We start from the raw sequence: 22,190 nt of genomic DNA, 5'->3' as shown, positions 1-22,190 counted from the left end.
CACTTCTATACTATGGAGGATATAGTAAGTCATGGCAGACTACCATTCCTGATACCACAATATTAAAAATCCAGATAAGTTGCAAAAATATATTTTAAAAGACAACAAGGATATGTATAAGCAAAAAACAAAAACAAAAACAAAAACAAAAAACAAAAAACAAAAAAACAACCCTGAAATTAAGAGGGGCAGGAAGCCTTCTGAGATAAGCAGATTATTGCCAGACATTTTCTTCCCTTAGGACATTTGCTAATCCTTGGCACAAGCTGAAGATCAGGTTTGGCCTAGCAGAAGGGCTTTGCTGGGAAAAAGAGAAAATCAGCACAATTTTAGCAATTGTGGAGTACTGGCATGACAATTCATAAACTTCAGGAGACCTAAATGTGAGCTGGATCCCTCAGCCCAGTATATAGTCTGAGTTTGGAAACTAAGGAAGACTAAGAAGCTTCTATATAGTGAGCTGAAATCTCCTTTAGTCTCCCAATATTCAGAACACAAAGTCTTACTATAAGAATAAGGCCTGCCGCAAACACATGGCTGGACTTTTCCTCAAAATATTTGCCAAATTTGGAAGCATCATGGGGTAAAGGTAGAAGCCAAAGAATAAGGATCAAAGGCTCTGAAGCACAGTCTGGACATACCAAACTTTAAAAGTGGAGAATACAGAACCCTGCAGGCTTTCAGAGGGATATGCTTGGGAAACAACAAAACTAGAGGTGCACTGAGTCTAATTAAAACTACAACATAGCTTCAATTCAGCTCAGTTTCTGATTAGATGAATGCGTTTACTTCTTTACCTTACCCACCTAACAGATGAAAAGAGAAAACCCTCATTGGTAGAACATAATGCCTGGAGTCTCTATAGTGTCTTTCTATGAATTGTCTACCATATAATAAAAAAATTACTAGGTGTCTGAAGAGGCAGAAACAAAGGAGACAGAAGACAATGGAATATGCTTTTAAATAATCCAAAGACCAAAACCTCCATAAAATATGGGCCAATATTTTTTGAACCATGAAGGCAGCGGAGAGTGACCAAACCCACAAATGGAGGTAAAGGTAAACCTGAAAACACACTAAAATAGGTAAAATGTGTGTTTTTTTCTTGTTGTTGTTGTTGTTTTGTGAAACTGTATTCCCCAAACTGTCATGACTTGAAGGCAGAAAGTGCATCCTGGCAGGTTTGAGATGTCAGAAGGCAAAGTCCGAAACCAAAAGAATAGTTAGAAAGTTAGGGAAGAATTCCTGGAAAGTAATAAGCTATAGAGCAAGTTCAATCCCAAAATATACATATAAAATTTGCTCAAACCTACATTTATCATGGTGAGCATCTCATAAAATATGTAATTGTGAATTCCTAGGTTGTACACCTGAAATTAATATAATATTGTAAGTCAACTATACTTCAATTAAAATTGTTTTTAAATCTGCCCAAATGCTTGGCTGAATGTTAATCTTTGCATGCACGGGGAAGATCCCAGGGACCTCATAAAAAGGCAACAACTAAACCTGAAAGCATGGACCAGAGATTTTAGTTACTATATACCACATGGGAGAAGTTAAAAATTGAGTCTAGCCAAGATAACTGCCTGCAAAAACAAACAAAAATCATTCTTCAGAGCAATCTAATGGAATCCAGAATTTCTAAAATACATCATTCATAACATTCAGCAATTTTTAACCAAAAAGCCTTAGATATGCAAAGAAACAGGGAAATGTGACCTATATTCAAAAAAATAAAAGCAGTCTGTAGAAATCAACCCTGAGATGATATAGATGCTGTAACCAACAGAAAAGAACTTTAAAGCAGATATTCCAAATATATTTGAGGATGTAAAAGACAATGTATACAAAATGAATATACAGATGGGAAATATCAGCAAAGAAACAGAAGCTATAAATATGAATCAAATGGAAATTCTATAGCTAGAAAATATAAAATTCACTAGATTGGCTTAGGAAATGACAGAAAAATCAATGAACTTGAGGAAAGAGCAATAAAAAATACACTAAGCTGAACAACAGAGAGAAAAAAGATTGGGGATAAAATGAATAGTCTCATGATTAAAAAAAATTTCACAGAAAATCATAAATAAGGACATCTATGAAAAACCCTTCAGGTAACATCAAACCCAATAGTAAAACATTAAATCATGTTCCTATTGAGCCAAGAGCAAGGGAAGGATGTCTTTCTTCACCAGCTCTACTCAATATAGTGTGGGAGCATCACAACACTGATGAGAAAAATTTAAGAAAACTTAAATAAATGAAGATCTATACCACATTAATGGACTGGAAGATTCAATATTGTTAAGATGTCCATTGTCACTAAGTTGGTTTATAAATTCATACAATTTGTATCAAAAGTTCTCAAAGCCTTGTTTAAGTAAAAGAAGCTGATTCTAGAACTTACTGAAATTTAAAATGAATGTTTTTATCCAAAACAATCTTGAAAAAGAACAAATTGGATGTGTTTACACCGCTTGACTTTAAGATTTACGCTAGAGCTATGATAATTAAGCAGTGTGTTATCAGCAGTACAGTACATTAATGAGTTAGTGAAACTGAGTAGAGTCCAAAAAATATACCTACACACATATAGTCAGTGAATTCTTACCAAATTGAAAAGCTAACTCAATGGAAAAAGGAAAGCTTTTTTTAAGCAGTTAGTGTAGGAACACTGGATATATCTATGGAAAAACAATGAACCTAGATCACTCTCTCAGTCCATACACAAATACTAATTCAAGATGAGTCATCATCCTAAATCTAGAATCTTAGAATAAGCAAGGATTTCTGGGTAATTAAAATAAAATAATCAAGAGATACCACTAAGAAAATAAACAAGCCACTGACTGAGGAAAAATATTATAAAACATGGATCTGACCAAAGGTTTATATCCAGGATACATGAAGACTGTCTACAATTCAAAAATTAAAAGACAAAAAAAAACCCACAATTTTTTATTAAATGGCAAAAATTTGAGTGGGCAATTCACAAAAGAAGATACACAGATTAATTATAGACATATGAAAAGGTGCTCAACAACTTTAGCCATCAAGAAAATGTTAATTAAAACCACAATAAAATACCATTTTATACACACCACAAAGGCAAATATCAAAAAGATATATGTTGCTGAGAAATTAGAACAAATGGAACATCCATATATTTCTGATAGTAGTGCAAAATGTTATAACCAATTAGAAGAGCTGGTTGGATGTTTAATATAAAGTTACACTTGCATCTGCTCTATGACTCACTTAGTCTATCCTTTTTTTTTTTTAAGATTTTTTTTTCTTAACTGAACTCTACACCCAATGTGGGGTTTGAGCTCACAATCCTGAAATCAGGAGTTGCATGCTCTACCAACTAAGCCAGCCAGGCACCTTTCAGTTAGTCCGCTCTTTGAGTATTTACCCAAGAGAAATGAAAATATATGTTCATAAGAATACGTAAAAAATGTATAGTTGCCTATTAAAAGATACTCAACATCACTAATTATCAGAGAAATGCAAGTCAAAACCAGAGTGAGACATCATGCCACACCCACTAGGGTGGCAACTATTAATAATTTTAAAAAGAACCTGAAAATAATAAGTGCTAGCAAAAATATGAAGAAATTAAAAGCCTGTGTACTGTTGATAGGATTGTAATTAAATGGTGCAACTACTGTTGAAAATTGTATGAAGATTCCTCAAAAAATTAAAAAAAGAGCTACCATATGATATAGTAATCCCACTTCTGGGTATATACCCAGTGAATTGAAAACAGAGTCTCAGAGAGATATTTGCAAACTCATATTCATAGGAGCACTATTCACAATAGCCAAGAAGGAGAAGCAACCAAATCAAGAATGAGTGAATAGCATACAACAGAATATTAATCAGCCCTAAGAAGGAGGGAAATCCAGTGATACATTACCACAAAGATGAACCTTGAAGACATTATGCTACATGAAATAAGCCAGTCACAAAAACACCAATGCTGTATGATTCCAATTATATAAGGTGTCTAGAGTAGTCACGTTCATAGAAACAGAAAGTAGAATGGTGTTAGCAGAAATTGGAGGGAGGGGAAAAAGAGAGTTGTTGCTTAATGGATACAGAGTTTCAGATTTCCAAGATTAAAAAAAAGTTCTGGAGGTCTGCTTACAACAATGTGATTATACTTAACAGGACTGAACTGTATATTTAAAAAGAGTTAAGGGGGGCATTTGGGATGAGCACTGGGTGTTGTATGTAAGTGATGAATCACTTACTTCTACTCCTGAAATTAAAGTCGATTCTTTGTTTAAAAAATTTTTTAAATGCTAATTTTGTGTTTTTTCACAGTTAAAAAGATTATAGGTGCCTTATTCATTACACCAAAACACTAGAAACTGGCCAAATGTTCATCAGCAGGAGAATGATAAGCAAACTTTTATATATTTATAAAATGAACTACTACTCAGCTATTTTAAAAAATGAACTACTGTTACATTCAAAAACATGAATTAATCTTAAAAAGTACTATGCTGAGAGAGAAAAGCCAGGCACATAGGAGTACATATTGCATTATTTTATTTATATGAAATCTAAGAACAGAAAAAAATACTAATTTATGGTGATAGAAATCAGAACAGTAGTTGCCTCTGGACTACGGGCTTTGACAGAGAAGGGTAACAGAAATTTCTAGGATGATGGACACATTCTGTATTTGTTTTGGGGAGTGGCTACAGAGATGCATGCAATTGTCAAAACTCATTAAATAGAACATATAATTAAACCTGAATAAAAAATTTATTTTAAAAACACAACGATAACTATGTGAAATAAGCCAGTCACAAAAAAGACAAAGGCTGTATGATTCTACTCATATGAGATAGCTAAAGCAGTCAAAATCACAGAACCAGAAAACAGAATGGCAGTTACAAGGAGTTAGAGTGGGGTGGGTAAGGGGAGTTGTTTAATGGATACAGAATTTCAATTTTGCAATACTAAAGAGTTCTGACAATGTGTTGAAAAACAATGTAAATATACTTAGCACTACTGAATTGTATACTTAGAAATGGTAAATTTTGTTATGTTTTTATCACAATTAAAAATTAAAATGTAAGGGGTGCCTGGGTGGCTCAGTTGGTTAAGTAAGTGTCCAAGTCTTGATTTCGGCTCAGGTCATGATCTCAGGGTCCAGAGATCTAGCCCTATCATGGGCTCTGCACTGAGTGTGGAGCCCTGTTGGGATTCTCTCTCTCCCTCTTCCTCTGCCCCTCTACCCCTACTCCTGCTGATGCACGCGCTCTCTCCCTCTCTAAAAATTAAAAAAAAAAAAAAATTAACAAAAGAAAAAGAAAAATTTTTAAAAACCAGTGAGGGGTATCTGGCTGGCTTAGTTGGTAAAGCATGCAACACTTGATCTCAGGGTCATGAGTTCAAGCCCCATCTTGAGCACAAAAATTACTTAATAAAAAAATTTTTCTTTAAAAACCAATGAGATACCTGTATAAACCCACTAGAATGGCTAAAACTATAAATACTGAGAGTATCAAATATTGCTGATGATGTAGAGCAAAGGAAATTCTCATAACTTGCATGCAGAAAATTAAAATGGGAAAAGGTTTGATAGCATCTTATAAACCTAAATGTACACTAACTTTAACATGGAAATTCCACTCCTATGTGTTTAACCGAGAGAAATTAAAATATGTGTCCATAAAAAGACTTGTTAAAAAAAAGAGAGACATGTAAAAAGCATATTCCTAGCAGCTTTATTCACAATAGATAAAATTGGAATCAGCCCAAATGCCTGTCAACAGGAAAGTACATAATTAAATTCTGCAATATTCATACAATTGAATACTACTCATCAATGAAAAGAACAAGCTATTTATACACACACAATAACATGGATTAATATCATTTGGGATGCTGTATGATACCACTTCTATGAGGTTAGAGAAGAAGCAAAATTAATGTACAATAGGAAAAACCCTGGAACAGTGGTTCCTTCCTTGGGGGGGGGGGGTTGGGACACAAATTTACTGATGAACAGAAAGGAACTTTCTGGAGAGAAAGAAATATTTCATATTAGGGATCAGCATTCTTTTTCTATAAAGGTACATATAATAAATATTTTACTTTTTGGAGATCATATACTATTTTTGTTGCATAAGCTTTGTTTCCCCCCCCCCCCACCTTTGTTCTTTAGTCATTTAAAAATGAAAAAACAGTTTTAGCTCCCAGGCTGTAGAAAAACAGGCCAGGGGCGCCTGGGTGGCTCAGTGGGTTGGGCTTCTGCCTTTGCTCAGGTCATGATCCCAGGTTTCTGGGATGGAGGCCCACATCGGGCTCTCTGCTCAGTGGGGAGCCTGCTTCCCCCTCTCTCTCTGCCTGCCTCTCTACCTACTTGTGATCTCTCTCTTTCTGTCAAATAAATAAATAAAATCTTTAAAAAAAAAAAAAGCAGGCCATGGACAGATTTGGCGCATGGGCCATAGTTTGCTGATCCCTATTCCATATCACGATAACCATCTAGACCATTTGGGCATATCCTTTTATCAAAATCATAGATCTATAATATAGACATTTCAATGTAAATAATAGTACTTCAAAATGCAAAATAATAACAATAGCAATAATAACCAAGTTAGAGATGAAATAATAATGGTAGAATGTTGGTAATTTTTTAAGCTGGATGATGGGCATATGGAGTTTGGTTATATTATTCTGCTTCTTTCATATATGTTTGCTATTTTCCATAATAAAAAGTTTTTAAAAAGAAAAGAAAGATTTCCAAGATATAGCTGAAGTAGTATTTAGAAGGAATTTTCTAGCTTTAAGTGACTATATTAGAACATAAGAAAGATTTCCAGTTTTAAGAATTATAAAGAGCAACAAATTAAATACATAGAAAGTAGGGGTGCCTGGGTGGTTCAGTAAGTTACGTGTCTGCCTTCAGCTCAGATCATGATCCTGGGGTCCTGGGATGGAGCCCCATATGTGAGGCACCCTGCTCAGTGGGAGTCCGCCTCTCCCTCTCCTTCTGCCCCTCCCCACTGCTCATGCTTTGCTTGCTCTCTGTCTCTTTCAAATGAATAAATAAATAAATCTTTTAAAAAACCACAGAAAGTAGAATGAAGGAAATAGCAATATAAATCAATGAAATAGAAAGTACACATACACTAGAGAAAAATCAGCAAAACCAAAAATTGATCTTTGGGAAAGATTTTAAAAATCAATAGTCCTCTAGCAAAACTGACCAAGAGGGAGAAAACAGAAATTATCAATATCAAGAATGAAAAGCGGGCATCACAATAGATCCCAAGGCTACTTAGAAGATTGCATGAGCATATTAGGTACATCTTTGTGCCAGTCAGTTTCACAGCATATATGAAATGGACAATTTTCTTTTAAGCCATAACTTACCAGAAGTGGTACAAAAGGAAATAAAAGGTTTGAATAGTCCACTATCTCTTCCAGAAATTGAACCTGTAATTTAAAATCATCATACAAAGAAAAGAGTAATAGGAATCTATTTAAATAGATTTAAGTAGAAAACTGACAAGACCAGATTCTATTTTGAAAAGACCACTTTGCAAAATGGAGAAAAGATTTGAGAGTGATAAAAGTAGATGTGGAGAGAGTAGTTAAAAGACAATTACCAGTGGTTGCCAGGGATTAGGGAGAGGGAGGTATGAATAAGTGGAGCACAGAGGATTTTTAGGGCATTGAAACTATTCTGCATGTTACTATTATGGTAGATACATGTCATTATACACTTGTCAAAGCCCACAGAAAATACAACACCAAGAGTGAGCCCTAATGTAAACTATGGACTTCGGGTGATCATGATGTATCAAGGTGTCCATCAGTTATGACAAATCAGGATGTTGATAGTGGGGGAGGCCATGTGTGCAGTTTGGGCAGCGGGCATTTGGGAACTCTGTACTTCCTATTCAATTTTGTTGTGAGCCTAAAATGGCTTTTTAGAAAATTACTCATCTTTATAAAAAAAAAAGATAATTGCATTAGCTCTAGTGGAAGTTGATAGTGGTTTGGAGCAGGATGGTAATAGTTAAAAATAGAGGAAAAGAACATTGGAGGTTGAAGGAGCATGGAAAAATCTCTGAAGTATGAGTTGTAGAAAGCAAACTAACAAAGTATAATGGACTTAAAAGACAGTGGTAAAGAACATTTTAAGAAGAAAAACATGAATTTATAGTAAAAACAATATACCTTATTGCATGACTTTCTGCCACAATACTTAGCTATTTGAGTGCGGGCACAGAGAAAGTCAAGAGTTAAATTGTCCAAAATCTGAATTTTTTTTAAAGATTTTATTTATTTATTTGTCAGAGAGAGAGAGGGAGAGAGAGCAAGCACAGGCAGACAGAATGGCAGGCAGAGGCAGAGGGAGAAGCAGGTTCCCTGATGAGCAAGGAGCCCGATGTGGGGCTCGATCCCAGGACGCTGGGATCATGACCTGAGCCGAAGGCAGCTGCTTAACCAACTGAGCCACCCAGGCGTCCCCAAAATCTGAATTTTGAAGATATGTTTGACCAGAAAGTGAGAAATAAGAATGTGTCCAAATGATGGCTTATGGAATCTAAAATTAACACAAAAGAAGACAAAAGAAGAGTTCATGGGTTGGAAGAAAGCAGAGATCAGTAGGCAGGAAGACCTGATGTAAAATACAGGCACAGGTGAAAAAAAAGGAGGATACAGTCAGAGTACAATGTCTGAATCTATGATTTCGGAGGCAAAGCATTTTCAGTAGCAATTAGAGATGATGACAGAGCCCAGGGTATAATAACAGTAGTGGGTGGCCAAAGTAGAATGGAAACAAAAAGATGATTAGAGATTACATGGCAAAAAACAAAGTAACCGAGGTATTAGGTGGCACAGGAAATATGCCAGACAGTTATAGATGGTGGTGAAGAGCATGAGCCTGGGAGATACAGCCTGATTTTCCTACATACACTTTTGCAGAAATTAAGGCCCTAAAGGGATGTTGAAAGTTATCAGTCCTTTGGCCTTCTGACTCCTTCTGTTTGCCTTTCAACAACATCCATCTCACTGTGCAGGGCTCCTTTCTATAGCTGTCTCACCAAGATCTGCTTTCCAGTCTGGCTCCTAGTATCCAGTCCCAACATTTTAACATCATGAAGGCACATAAGTGGTCAAGGCAGTGTTGGACACACAGTGATGGCCCAGTGAGTTCTATCTCCTGCTTTATAAAAGTACTAGAAAGGAATTGGGGCCTTTCACATGATAAATTCTGGAAAACTCTGGCCTTGTCCCTAGAGCTGAGTTACTATCTGCACCTGACATGGCCACATGAGTCAGTAAGAGGACATGTAAAAAGATGTTATGAGAATAATGGGAGCCAGTTTTCTCACTGTTTAAGAATGGAGTCACAGTATGGAAAGGGGAAAGGACAAAATTAACTGTGGCATTCAGTTATAATTAGAAGCATTACTGTAAATTCATGGTTTTAGATAGATGATAGATAGATTTGAATAAAATTTAAATTGGTACATGCACATTGATATAAATAAATGAATAAATAAATAAATAAATAGTAGAAAAGGTAAGGCTCTTTCTAACAACACCAACTGATAAACACAGAAAGAATACTGGAGTTAGAAAATCAATGGGTCCCTCTAAAACCAATATAAGACATTATGTGTTAATTAATTGAATTAAAATTTTAAAAATGTTTAAAAAAGAGAGAAAAAAAAGAAAATCAATGGGTCCTAAAACTAGTGAGCAAAAGTTTGATGAAAAACAAGATATTTACACAAACTTAAAGTATCAGTTTACAGATTATTACAGATTATTATTATTATTATTATTATTACAGATTATTACAATGGGAAAAAGACAGTAACTATACTGGAGAGATTTAGTAGATTTTGAAACCACCTAAACCAAGTAATCAAAATTAACATTACAATGTGACAATTGATATTGTATGCCTCCTGATAAAAAGTACTGAAAAGCATAACATCACTTTTGTAGTATTCTGGCTGGAGATGCATAAACTAAATCTAACCACGAGGAACATGGGATAAACCCAAATTGAGAGACTATCTACCAAATCACTGATCTGAATTCTTCCAAAAATATCCAGGTGAAGAAAAAACAAAGAAAGGCTGAGAAACTGTTCCAAATGAAAGGCACTAGCGAGACATGACAACTAACTATAATACGTGATCCTGGATTGGAAACTGGCCTGGGGAAAATTAGCTATCATTTATTTTGACCATTGATAAAATTAAAATATGGACAATAGTTATATATTATTATATCAATGTTCAATTTTCCAATTTTGATAATTACACCAGAGTTACATACAAGAATGCCTTTTAAAGGAAATACAAACTGATGTATTTAGAAGTTAAAGGGTGGGATGTCTACACCTTACTTTGAAATGGTTCAGAAAAAATAATATACATGAGCTTACAGAGAATGAAAAGTAGGCAAAATGTGAACAATTGCTTAATCTTGGTAGGGTATACAGGAATTCCTTGAATTATTCTTGCAGCACTTCTATAAGTTTGAGACCATATCAAAATCAAAAATTATCCAAAAGTCATGGACACATTCTATCTTGGGTCCATACCTATCTTATTTCCCCTAAGTTTGACCCTGTTAGTCACCCAACTTTGAAGTTAGCTCTCTGTTTAGCATCCTGGATCATCACAAACCAGTGTGGGATTGCCTATTCTAGCTCTGACGTTGGCCGCCCTTCTGATTTCATCTCTCATTATTTTAGCGTCAGCGCCAAGCATCGAAACACCTAAGAGAAATACCAAATCACAGCATCTCATCTGATCCCTGGGATACACCCTGTCCACAGTAAGCCACATATCTCCCATTTCCTCCTCTCCTTTGTTTTCTCACTTGTACAGTGTTTGGGATGTAGAAGGTGTCTGATTCATACCTGTTGGATTAATTTGAACTTGCCTGCTTCATAGATGTGAAGAAATCCATTATTACTTTCTAAAACTCCCACTCTTCTGAGACTGAAGGAACCACAGACAGTCTCTGTGAATCTTTTATAGACTCAAAGCTCAAGAAGGAGCCAAGATTTTAAACAATTTGGGTGGAATCCTCCTCATCCCTGCCTTATCTACACACTGCTCCCTTAAACAAACCACCCAAGGACTCTTTAAACAAAATCGGTGGGACTTGGGAAATCACCATTTTTCTTATGCAAGTCATAATTACAAGATGACTTTTCTAGGCCTGGCAACTGGAGATTCTGAATGATTATGGGATATGTACTTAATAATAATCATAATAGCAACCATTTTACAAAGAAGTTATACGTCAGGAAATGTGCAAGATGCTATACGTGTATAGCATCTTTTAATCCTCATGCCAACCCTGGAAGTAGACATTAATATACTTCCTTTACAAATAAGGAAAGTAAGACTCATGGGTTTAGGTGGCTTGCCTAAGTTAAAATAGCTCTTAAGGGGGTAGAGCTAGGAATGGAATTCATGTCTCTTTGACTTCAGAGTCTATACTTCTGCCATAGCATTACATGGTCATATCAAGACAGTCACAGTATTCCCTACACTTACCTGTTAAGGGTCTTCCTAACAGCTGGTATTAGTTACTTCGGAGAAAGGATTGGTTTTAGTGGGAATGTACATAAACAAGGATTTCTCATACCATTTTAAACATATCACTTGCACTGGATTTGATGGACTTAAGGTCTCCAAAACCTCCAAAGGGGAACTTTTTCAGCCATACCCAATCACCCTAGAAAGAAAAGGCAGAGAAGAGTGATGAGACTTAGTTGCCAACAGCTCTAGAGCAATGTCCCTTCCATATGAAGGGTTTATAATCAGACCATCAACTCAAACAGGCTTTGTTTTTCCTCCATCACACTCCACCACATGGACACACTGTATCTGAGCTAAAAATGAGGTCATGCAGGGACACCAGGGTGGCTCAGTCGGCTGAACATCAGACTCCTAATTTCGCCTCAGGTTATGAACTCAGGGTGGTGAGATCAAGCCCAGAGTCAGGCTCCATGCTCCTCGGGGAGTCTGCTTGAGTTTCTTTCTCCCTCACCCTCTGACCCTCCCCCCCAATCACTCTCTCTCTCTGTCCTAGTAAATAGATAGTTGGTAGATAGATAGATAGATGATAGATAAGTCAAATATTTAAAAAGGAGGTCATGCAGAAAAGTGAAAGGTAAAAATTCCAGTTAACTAAAGACAGGGAAACCACAGCAGGTAGGCAGACTTCAGAAAAGGAAAGTTATCACTCTCTGCAATGACTCCTTTCACTAACTGTAGAAAGTGCTAGGTCATTTCACTTATTCATAGCTAAGTGATGTAGTACTGGGTATGCCATGATTAATGATGATGGTTGGTGGTTGCAATTCTTACTGCCTCAGGCATCCTTGGTGGGAGATGTAATGCAGCAAATGTTTTCTGCATTTACCTTGCTCCATTTTTCTCCCGTGGGACAGGCAATTTTGGGGGCCTCTTATGCTTCGATCATAACCAGTTGGCTTTAGTGTAGATTAAACATTTCTTATTTGGATGCACAAATGTACTACCTTAGTAATATGAGTCACCTAGACCCTTTCAGAAGTCTACTTCTGACTTTTTAAGTACAAAGCCGCTATTTCTAAGGCTGCTGTCAAGTCAAAAACAATTATTTTATTGTCTTTACTTTAACATCAGCACCTGATTGATAATTTTCTTCTCTGTTCATAGCCTCAAGGACTAATCAGTCATCAAGCCCTATTTCGTTTCTGTTCAACCCAAATTTTTTTAGAAAAGCAATACAAATATGGATTCCTTTTTCTCCCTGATAATAATAATAATGCCTTGCATTTGCACAGCGCTCTTTACCCTTCAAAGTGCTTTCACATATATTACCTATAGCCTGGAGATTCCATTTCAGGCTGCACCAATTTGTCGTCAAGGAGAGATAATAAAGCAGAGAGCTCTGTGCAGTCAAATTCCAGAAAGAGAGTGTAAGCATTCTCTTAAGGAATATATCCAGCTGTGGCACTGCATCTGGAGACCTGCCAGAGGCAAAGGCTAATAACAGGAGCTGCGGGCATCTGAGTTCCACGCCCACACTCTGGGTTAGAGGGCATCTTTGAGCCGAGGAGCTTGAAACCCTTTAACTAGGGAATGGCTCTTGGAGGTCTTTGGCAGCTGAGCAGAACTGTGCCAGCCAGGCTCAGTGCCCACAGAGTCCAGCAAGGTTAGTCCAGGATCCTCACCTGCCTGCAGCAAAATGGCCAAGCATGAAAGGCAGCCTTCCTGGTCTCTTGCTGGGAAATTCTCTGAGCCTGGTCCCAGGCCAGCTGCATCACGGTCACCTGGGAACTGGTTAGAAAGGCTGAGTCTCAGGCTCCACCCCACACTTAACTTCCTTAATCATAGGAGTCAAGAGGGCCAGACTCGAGCTCAAGCTCAAAGTCTTAGCCTTCAGGGGACTTTACCCTCTACAGGGATCAAAGCCAAGGTTTCAGCCAAAAGACAAAAATTCTAACTGGGAATTCACAAACCCAGTAAACATGCGGGATATAGTGGTGGGCAATAAAGCCTTTCCAACACCTTTGCAATCATTTTCCATGGCCCCTGGTTACTACTAGCTGTTAAGGCACTTTTGTGCTAATTAGAAAGGGTGTTTTCCCACAAGGAACAATGAATAAACAAATCAACATGTGAAAATATAATTTTACAGCTGGTGGCAGCTGGGCGATGTTGGGCGGCAGCCCTGGTTGAAAACATACATGCATGTGCCACGCCCTCATTTACTCTTACATCCTCCAGATACCAGGGAACACATTCTACTGGCAGCATGGCTGGTCTGCATACCACCAACCCCTACCTGCCAGGTGGAGCCTCTTTGTCAGGTTTGGAGTCAGGCTGTAGAAGTGGAGGAGAGAAGCTGAAATTGGACCTCCAAGAATATTAGGCAGAAGAAAGGAGTAACCTCAAAAAACTCCTGGGGAATAGTCAAGGTAGCATATAATCAGGTGCACATATGTTTTATTTTACCAGTGGCTATGTACGTGCATAGTCGAGTGTACACATATAAATGTAGCTACGAGAACTAACCCCCACTGCCTTGTTTCTGAGCTAGGCTGGGGTCAGAACCTCTCTGCCCAACCCTTCACCACTCTAAGTTAGTACATGTCTATAATGTGAATAGTACCCTCTTAAATATGCGTGCCCTTGTGCAGTGCACAACCTGAACATCAGGACTGGCAACCCTAACTCTACCTCTAACCAGTACCTAATACTGTCTTCCTGGAGTTAGCTTTATTGTAGAGAGGGGTTAGCCTCTCTCTGGCTTATTACCTTTTAGAGATCATTAAGCCGAGCCTTTTTCCCCCCAGCCAAATCATCAAATTTGAGAGCTGGAAAGGGTCTTGGGTATCCCTGTTCTAATCCCTTCATATTTTGGTAAAGAAACTGAAGTCTAAAGAGATGAAGTGACTTGCCCAAGGTCAGAAGGCTAGGTAGTAACAGAACCAAGGTCTTCCCCTTTCCACTTTCTACTTTATTGCTCTTTTCTCTCATGGCTTTCTTTGGTTTGGGGGATTTGTGTGTATTTATTTTAAGATTGAAATAGTTTTCACAAACTTTATAAGCAGATTTTTATTGAGTCTGTGTGTGTTCTACTTCATGAATAATGAGGAAAAGGAAGGAAACAGGCAGGTTTTATCTTCACCACACATGCATTATTTGTTTTGTTTTTTCTTTTAAGAGAGAGAATGATAAAATACTTCATTCATCATTCAGTTTTTAATTAAGAGGAAGAAACATCCAACTCTAGCCACTAAAGTTTTTAGAAGTAATTTAAAGTCCATCAGTTTTGCGCTAAGGCCATGGAGCATTAACTAAGAGTCAAGAGAACTAGGTCCTGGATCTGTCTGTGCCTCAAATTCAGCGGTGGCCTCAGAGCAACCACTTCGTTGGTCTGAGCCCCAGTTTTCTAACGGACAGAGCTAGACAATTCTGTGATGAGAGAAGTGGTTGGTGGAAAGGAGACGGTGGGGGCGTGTGGAGACAGCGCTCTAGGAGATATAGAAGAAGGTGGGAAAATAGAAGAAAAAAGGCTCTGGGAAGGGAAGATGATGGGGAGGCTGTGCGGGGAAAGGGGTGAGAGAAAGGAGACAAAGAGGAAAACATAGAGTTTGAGAGGCAGAAGGAGTCAGAGATTAAAAGGGAGGGTAAGTTCAGTGGGTTCTCGCTGAGCCTATCAGGGTTGCATTCATGCCCACCTCACCCCTCTCCCCTAGACTGTGGCTATCAGAGCAGACAGTGCCATGTTCCCACCATATCTGGGGAGTTTTCTCTTCCCAGCGGTCTGCTCACCTAGCTTTCCTCTCCTCTCTCAAAGAGGATCTATGAGAGAAGGGTGGATTTTCTGGTCCAGTGGCTAAGGTAGGGACGCATCTCTGTGTGCAATCAAAGTGGGAATCACTGATAGAAATTCCTGTCCTTTGGGGGAAGCCTGTCCTTTGTTATTAGTCATCTGCTCCTCCAGGCCCATTAGCTGGAACTTGCAGATCTTCCAGTGACAATTCTTATGAAAAGCTGATTTATTTCACACAGAATCTAGATAACGAATCTTCTTTAAAACATTCCCAACAGAGGACCATTTCAGAAAGCACATTGAACCTCTTTGTTTGATCTGTTGGTTCAATTAACTCACTCCTTCCTACAGTCCTCTTCAGCCCTAGCCAGGCAGTTTTCCTCTTCTGTGGTTTTCCTTCACACCCTGCCATCAGCCTAATCTTGACTTCATGGTGTGGTATTATTCTCACTAACACCCTTCTTTTGTGCAGATAAAGGCTCCCTTTGGCCTCAGTTGAGAAATCCTCATGCTCTGACTGAGCAATAGTCATTATGGGAACTAACTCAACTCTCTGCCTCCTTCCAAGAGGTGGAAATATCTGATAGATTCTTATAGGCCAGTTATGTACAGATGTTTACTTTTTCCCTTTCTCAATTCTACACTATAACCTTCTGTCTCCACCAAACAAAACATACCACAACTCGATACATAAATTCTTCCACAGCATCAGAGAGTCATGTAGCATATCTGAGTCAGAAGAGGCCTTTGAGATCTCTTAATTCATCCATCCCCAGCCCTGGCTACACACATAGGGAATCTTGAAAAAAATTCCAATGCCTCAGCCCACCCCATACCGACCAAATCATAGTTACTAGTGGCAGAGGCTAGGCACAGGTATGTTTTTCAGGTTTCCATGGAGATTCCAATGAGTATCCATGATTAAAAATTTGGTTCAACCCCTCATTTTACAGTTAAAAAACCAAGAGACCACCCTAGATTACTGAAATTTATTTCAGAATCTTAGCAGTGTCCGTATACTCATAAAACCATCAGCCCACTGCATTTGACATTTAAAAGCTTTGTGATTATCTTGGTTTTGGTCTTTGAGAGAGTAGAGCTATCAATTCCCCAAAACCACAAGTTTACACTTGAAGCAAATCTCCTCTTTGGGTCAATGAGCTTCGAGGCAAGATCCGGAGGTTTCCTGCTTCAAATTTAAGTCAGAGCCCTCAGGTACACTGACCAAATATATACCATGCCAATCTTGGCGTTTTAGGCATCTGGCAATTATTTGGCCAATGGAGGAGAGCACTCACTCGGAAAATTCAATATGTTGGGCAGTCAAAAAACTCATTCTGTCCTGTTTTGGACTTTCTTTGTAGTTACTATTGACGTTGAAAGTGTTTGCTGCTTTTTGGAGTATCTTCAAACAAAACAAGGAAAGCACACTGGGAAGGCATCACTTAGGAGGGACTAGTTTCCCTCTTACCCCCTGCTTAACTCTTTCCTGCTGCGAAGAAACAGTTCATCTCTCCAGCTGTTGCAAGATTTGTTCTGGTTGCCAAATTCCAGTATCTAAGAACAAGGGGCCACGAGTGGCCTCTTAAACTTGAAAGAAACTTAAGTGAAATTAAAAAAAAAAGATTTCCATTTTACACAGCAGAAGGTCACCTGTTACTCCAATAGAGAGCACAGGCTGAGGAAAAAAAGAAATAATTTTTAAAAGATTTCAATAATATCAGAGGGTAACAGGTACAGGAAGAACAACTAGAATTTGAAGGGAAGGGTTTGCCCAAAACTTTACACAAACATATTTCTAGACATTCCATCACAAACAGGTGACTCAGGAAGTCAGGAAGTCAGGAAGTCATTTCTTCTATTATTATACGCTATCTTCTAGAATGAATGACATGATAAACTGCATGGATCTGCCAACTTTTTTTTAAGGATTTTAATTGTTTTTTAAATTATTTATGACAGAGAGAGATAGTGAGAAGAGGGAACACAAGCAAGGGGGAGCTGGAGAGGAAGAAGCAGGCTCCCCACTGAGCAGGGAGCCTGATATGGGGCTCGATCCCAGGACCCTGGGATCACGACCCAAGCCAAAGGCAGATGCTTAACTGACTGAGCCACCCAGGCACCCCCTGACTATTTTTTCACATGCACAATAAATAGATGGATTTGAAAGATTAATGAAATTATAAATAAGTAGATCAGTTGCTGAGGAAAATCATTGTCCAAAAGGTTAGGGAAACAAGTCCATGAGTGGATAGCAAACAAAAAACTGGAAAGATTTTCCAAAAGTCTCAATATTTTTACCCAAAGACTAAGTCCTAAATCACTGTCTCATTTTAAAAACCAAGATGTCAGCAGATAAGATAGCTGTTGGATAGCCTACCTCGTAAATGGATATGTTGGAGTTTTCATAGGTATCTGGAGTTAGACTCCCTGAGAAAAAGGGGAACCTTGGAAACCTTCCACTTTGGACTTCTGAGATGATCTGGAAGCTTACACTGGTACAACTTCCTCTCTGTGAAAGGATTAGGGAAAAAAGGTTATAAACAAAACTCCCATGATTTAGGACAAAGCAATGAACTGTGGTATAGATACTGCGCTCATCTGGCTTTCCTTTTTCTTTTTTTTTCCTCAGATAGTAACTATATGAGTTGAACTTTGTAAACAGGAGATTAATTTGCCCATCCCCCAGCACAACTTTTTTTAGGCTAGGTTTGTTATCATGCTTCACCTCTGTATACCATGAAAGAAAGGTAAATGTTCGCAGGTACCTCCGTCTCCTAGAAAGGATTTGATCTCTGATTTGGGGGACGCTTGGGTGGCTCAGTCAGTGAAGCATCTGCCTTTGGCTCAGGTCATGACATCAAGTGAGGAATCTGCTTCTCCCTCTCCTTCTGCCCCACACTTACCCCTCTCTCACAGACTCTCTTTCTCTCTCAAATGAATAAATTAAAAAATGTTTAAAAAAAAAGGAATCAGAAATTTGGGGGGGCAGAGAAGAACACCAGTCATAATTTAATCTGATATCCTCACTCTATAGACAAAAATAAGAACACAAGCATCTAACATTTTGGAAAAAATCAACAGCAAAACTAGCACATAATCCCACCCTCTGGCTCTCACGCCTGGCTCCTTTGGTTATACCATCTTGAATGGCAGCCTTCGTTGTGCAGACAAGATTAATGGCAGAAGGTATCCCAGAAAGCAATAAGAGAGTAGAGAGTGAGTAGATCGTCTGCCCATGATTTATGAGTCTGATGCTTAAACAGACCAAGTTCCTTATTCCTTGATTTGCTAACTTGTACACCTAAGTCTGGTAAAAGGGGATCAGGAAGTGCACCGTTGAACGACAAGAGGAAGACTTATCTGTAATCTGTAGTAACCTTTAAAATCGAACAGCTTTATCTTCAACTAAACCAGCAGACTTATTTCATAAGAAAAAAATCATAAATCAACATGTTCCTCATATTCTTCTCCATGTCTCCAAATGTGCCTTTCTTGAAATTACAGTAATTCAGAGCTATTATTGTGTAGGCTAGCCCCCACACTCCTCAACTCTAACACCCTCATTTTACAACAAGGAAATATAGACCTAGTGAGGGCTATAGGCACTGGAAGAGGAACATGGATGTTACCATTCCCAGTCTTGTGTTTTTTCGAACGCACCATGCTCTGTTTCACTCTTGCTTGCCAATAAAAATGAATCTTAAGTACTTTCACATACTCTGCTCTTAATGGTCTTTGATAAACTGAAGATAACTAGTCGATTTAGCCCCAAGTTAAGTTCATTCTATCAAGACAAGACTATCACGAAGTTCCAAGGCACTAGTAAACTATACTCAGCTCTTAATGTGTTGAAATCCCAACAGCTCGCAATTCAGACAAGATGTAAAACTTGACTCTTCACATAACCCTTGCATCAACCTGAACTCTCCTCAACAGAGTGAGGCCAGGGAGGAATCTACTTCTCTTTCATTCTTTATTTTCATATCTCAGCAGGAGCACCTAGATCTGTATATTGAGACATAGACCCCTGCGTGAAGGGACACAGGAGAAAGCAAGAGAATGTGCCAAAATCCACATACATTTGGACTTCAGCTTTACTTTCTTCTAAAAACTTCCTTTCCTGACCTGACTTCTACTGACCTGCCAATTTTTCTGGACTGGATTAATTTTATATTCACCAAGAGTTTATACTTTCAGACATTCCATTTGGATGGAATTCTTGGCTTGGCTTCTTGACTGATTAGACACAGCCAGCTGCAAGTTTGTGACCACACAGCGATTTAGGAAAATGTACACTTCCCCTACCTTTTCCTATCAGAAACTGATACAAACCAAATGCCAAAAAGGATCTGGAGTTCAAGAACTATGTTCTAGAATAATGCCATCCTTTTCCACCAGGGCCAAAATAGTAAAAATAAAATAAAATAAAATAAACATTCCCTATAAGGTTATCAGTCCCTGTTGCTCTTCATTTTTCTCACTTAATGCAGTGAAAAGTGATTATTGGTTGTGTTTTTTTTCTCTCTCTCACTAAGTCAAAATGTATGCACAAGTGAATGAAAGGATCTATCATCATGAGCAAGATTTTAAAAACTTGGGTACTTTGTTCATCTGAAAGTAGCCCTATTCTGTTATCTTTGGTGATTTCTTGCAATGCTGTACAAAACCCAAACATGTTTTGTGTCTCGGTAGGAAAGAGAGAAGGGCAGGGGGAGCTTTTCCACACTTCACTGGATTATTGCAAAGCCTCTGCAAAGAGAGAGTTAATTCAGCCCGAAGTTGATCTGTGTTTGTTGCTTTGACACTTGAGAGCCAAAACTTCGAGGCAATGGACATGAACTGAATACCACCCCAGAGGTGGGATTTTTAAAAACAGGTTTATTGCTCTTGACCACTTTAGTAAACATTGCTATGTTTAGAAAGATGACTTCTAATCACCTGCTTTTACTACAGATTACCCATTTCTGGATAAAATATCTTGTCATAGAAGTAACTACTTGTTTTCTCAGTATCAGGTTATCTATCAGAGCTTGCACTCCAGTATCTGCCTCTTCTGATGAAGGTGAGAAATTTCATACGAGGCATATGGGGTATGACAAATCCAGACAAATTCTACCAAACTGAGTGAGGTCCAGGGTCTTCTGGTGGCTTCAAAAATAGAGACTAACATCAGTACATCTTTACAGCATGAGAGTGGAATGTAGCTTTCAGCCACAATGATAATTTTGGCATTTAGCAGTACATTTCCAGGAACATAATATCAACCTTACAAAAAAAAATTAGATGACTAGAACAAATCAGAGTTAGGGTTGTAACTGAGAATTAAGCTAAACAGCTGAACATTTCATCTGATTCCAACTGCACAGAGTATTGCCATGTAATCCCATCATCACCCAGCCAACTAGTTCAAGTATACCTTTCTCTGCCACGTTTACGCAAATGATCAGTTTGGTCACAGAGATCCTGAATTCTCAGACCTGGTATACTGGTTTAGTAAAAGTAAATGTCACGTGGGGACAAATAGGATGTGTTTGCATTCTCTCCTTACATCCTGCTACCACTATACTAGAATTTGGACAAGCAAATGTCTTCATTTTGGCCACATAGACTGGGCACAAAGAGACAACCTCTCCCGTTACTACTACAGTTGACTAAACTCTTCCTCATGCTTTCTTTTTTTCCAAGCTTTTGTTTATGCTGTTTTCTCTGCCTACTGGGGTCAGGAAGGTAAATACAAATTGGTCACATAGACCAAATGTAAGATAGTAGAGAGTGATGGCAAGTGGGTCAAAATGCAGAGAGCATGCTTCTTCCGAAAAGGGCAACTACTACTGAGTCCTGAACAATTGCCATGATAATACCCAAGGCTGACAGATCTTCCAGCCTTTATAAAACACCCAGAGGAGAGTGTGGGTGGCTCAGTCAGTTAAGCATCTGCCTTTGGCCCTGCTTCTCCCTCTGCCTGCTACTCTCCCTGCTTGTACTCTCTCTCTGTGTCAAATAAATTTTTAAAATCATTTAAAAAAATAAGAAAATTAAAAAATTAAAATACCCAGAAATCCAGGTCTTTATGTGCAAACTTCCAATTTCAAAGTTCTGGCCACTATTTTTTATAACTATAAGGGTCAAACAAAAGTGGTTACCAGTTTGTGACCTGTGACCTAGACAAATCCTATCTGTCCTTATTTAAGACCCAGCTTTAGTGCTGAGTCTCTTAAAAAAAAAAAAACCCTTCTTCCACTGATACATCTCCTCTGACGTTCACCATATTTCTAGTGTCTTTTGTTCAATATGGCAGCTATCAGCTCCCTTGTGTGGTATAATTTGCATCTCTGACTTAGCTATAATTTCCTTGAAGGCATCTCTCACAAAGCCTAGTCCAGGGCCAGAACAGGCATTCAGTGAAGAGCACCAGTTGTTACACAATAACCATCAGAACAGAACCGCAAATAACCATCAGAACAGAACCGCGTGCCACCCCCCCAGGGACATTCAACTGATTTTCACTCATTGATTCACTCACCAAACTTTGGCAAGCACCTATTACACTATCAGCACAAGGTTGGGAGCTATGGGCTAACATTAAAAGAAAATGGATCTCTGCCCTTGAGGAATGAGCACTCGAACGTGGAGTTCAGATATACTGAAGAAGGGCTATATGAAGTCAAAGCTACATTGTTGCTCAAAGTGCACTGCGTGGCCTTCACAAAACTGTTGTAAGACAGCACCTTCCACTAGAACTGTAACCTGAGTCACATATGTATTTTTAATCTTTCTAATAGTCACGTTAAAAAAAAAAAAAACATAAGAAGCAGGTAAGAATAATCTTTTTTTTTTAT

General features: G+C 38.3%; 1 protein-coding gene across 1 annotated transcript in view; it reads right to left on the bottom strand.

The window, feature by feature from the left end:
- Positions 1 to 22,190, bottom strand: part of GUCY2F (guanylate cyclase 2F, retinal) — an 86,376-nt gene that overhangs the window by 36,522 nt on the left and 27,664 nt on the right. The window contains 2 exon segments of the mRNA XM_047715101.1: positions 11,665 to 11,754; positions 17,729 to 17,860. Of these exon segments, the coding sequence (XP_047571057.1) occupies positions 11,665 to 11,754; positions 17,729 to 17,860 (222 nt within the window).

This window comes from Lutra lutra, chromosome X, assembly GCF_902655055.1.
Source record: "Lutra lutra chromosome X, mLutLut1.2, whole genome shotgun sequence".
NCBI classification, from domain to species: Eukaryota; Metazoa; Chordata; class Mammalia; order Carnivora; family Mustelidae; genus Lutra; species Lutra lutra.
Note: the sequence above shows the minus strand (reverse complement) of the source record. Positions and strands in the feature narration are given on the sequence as shown.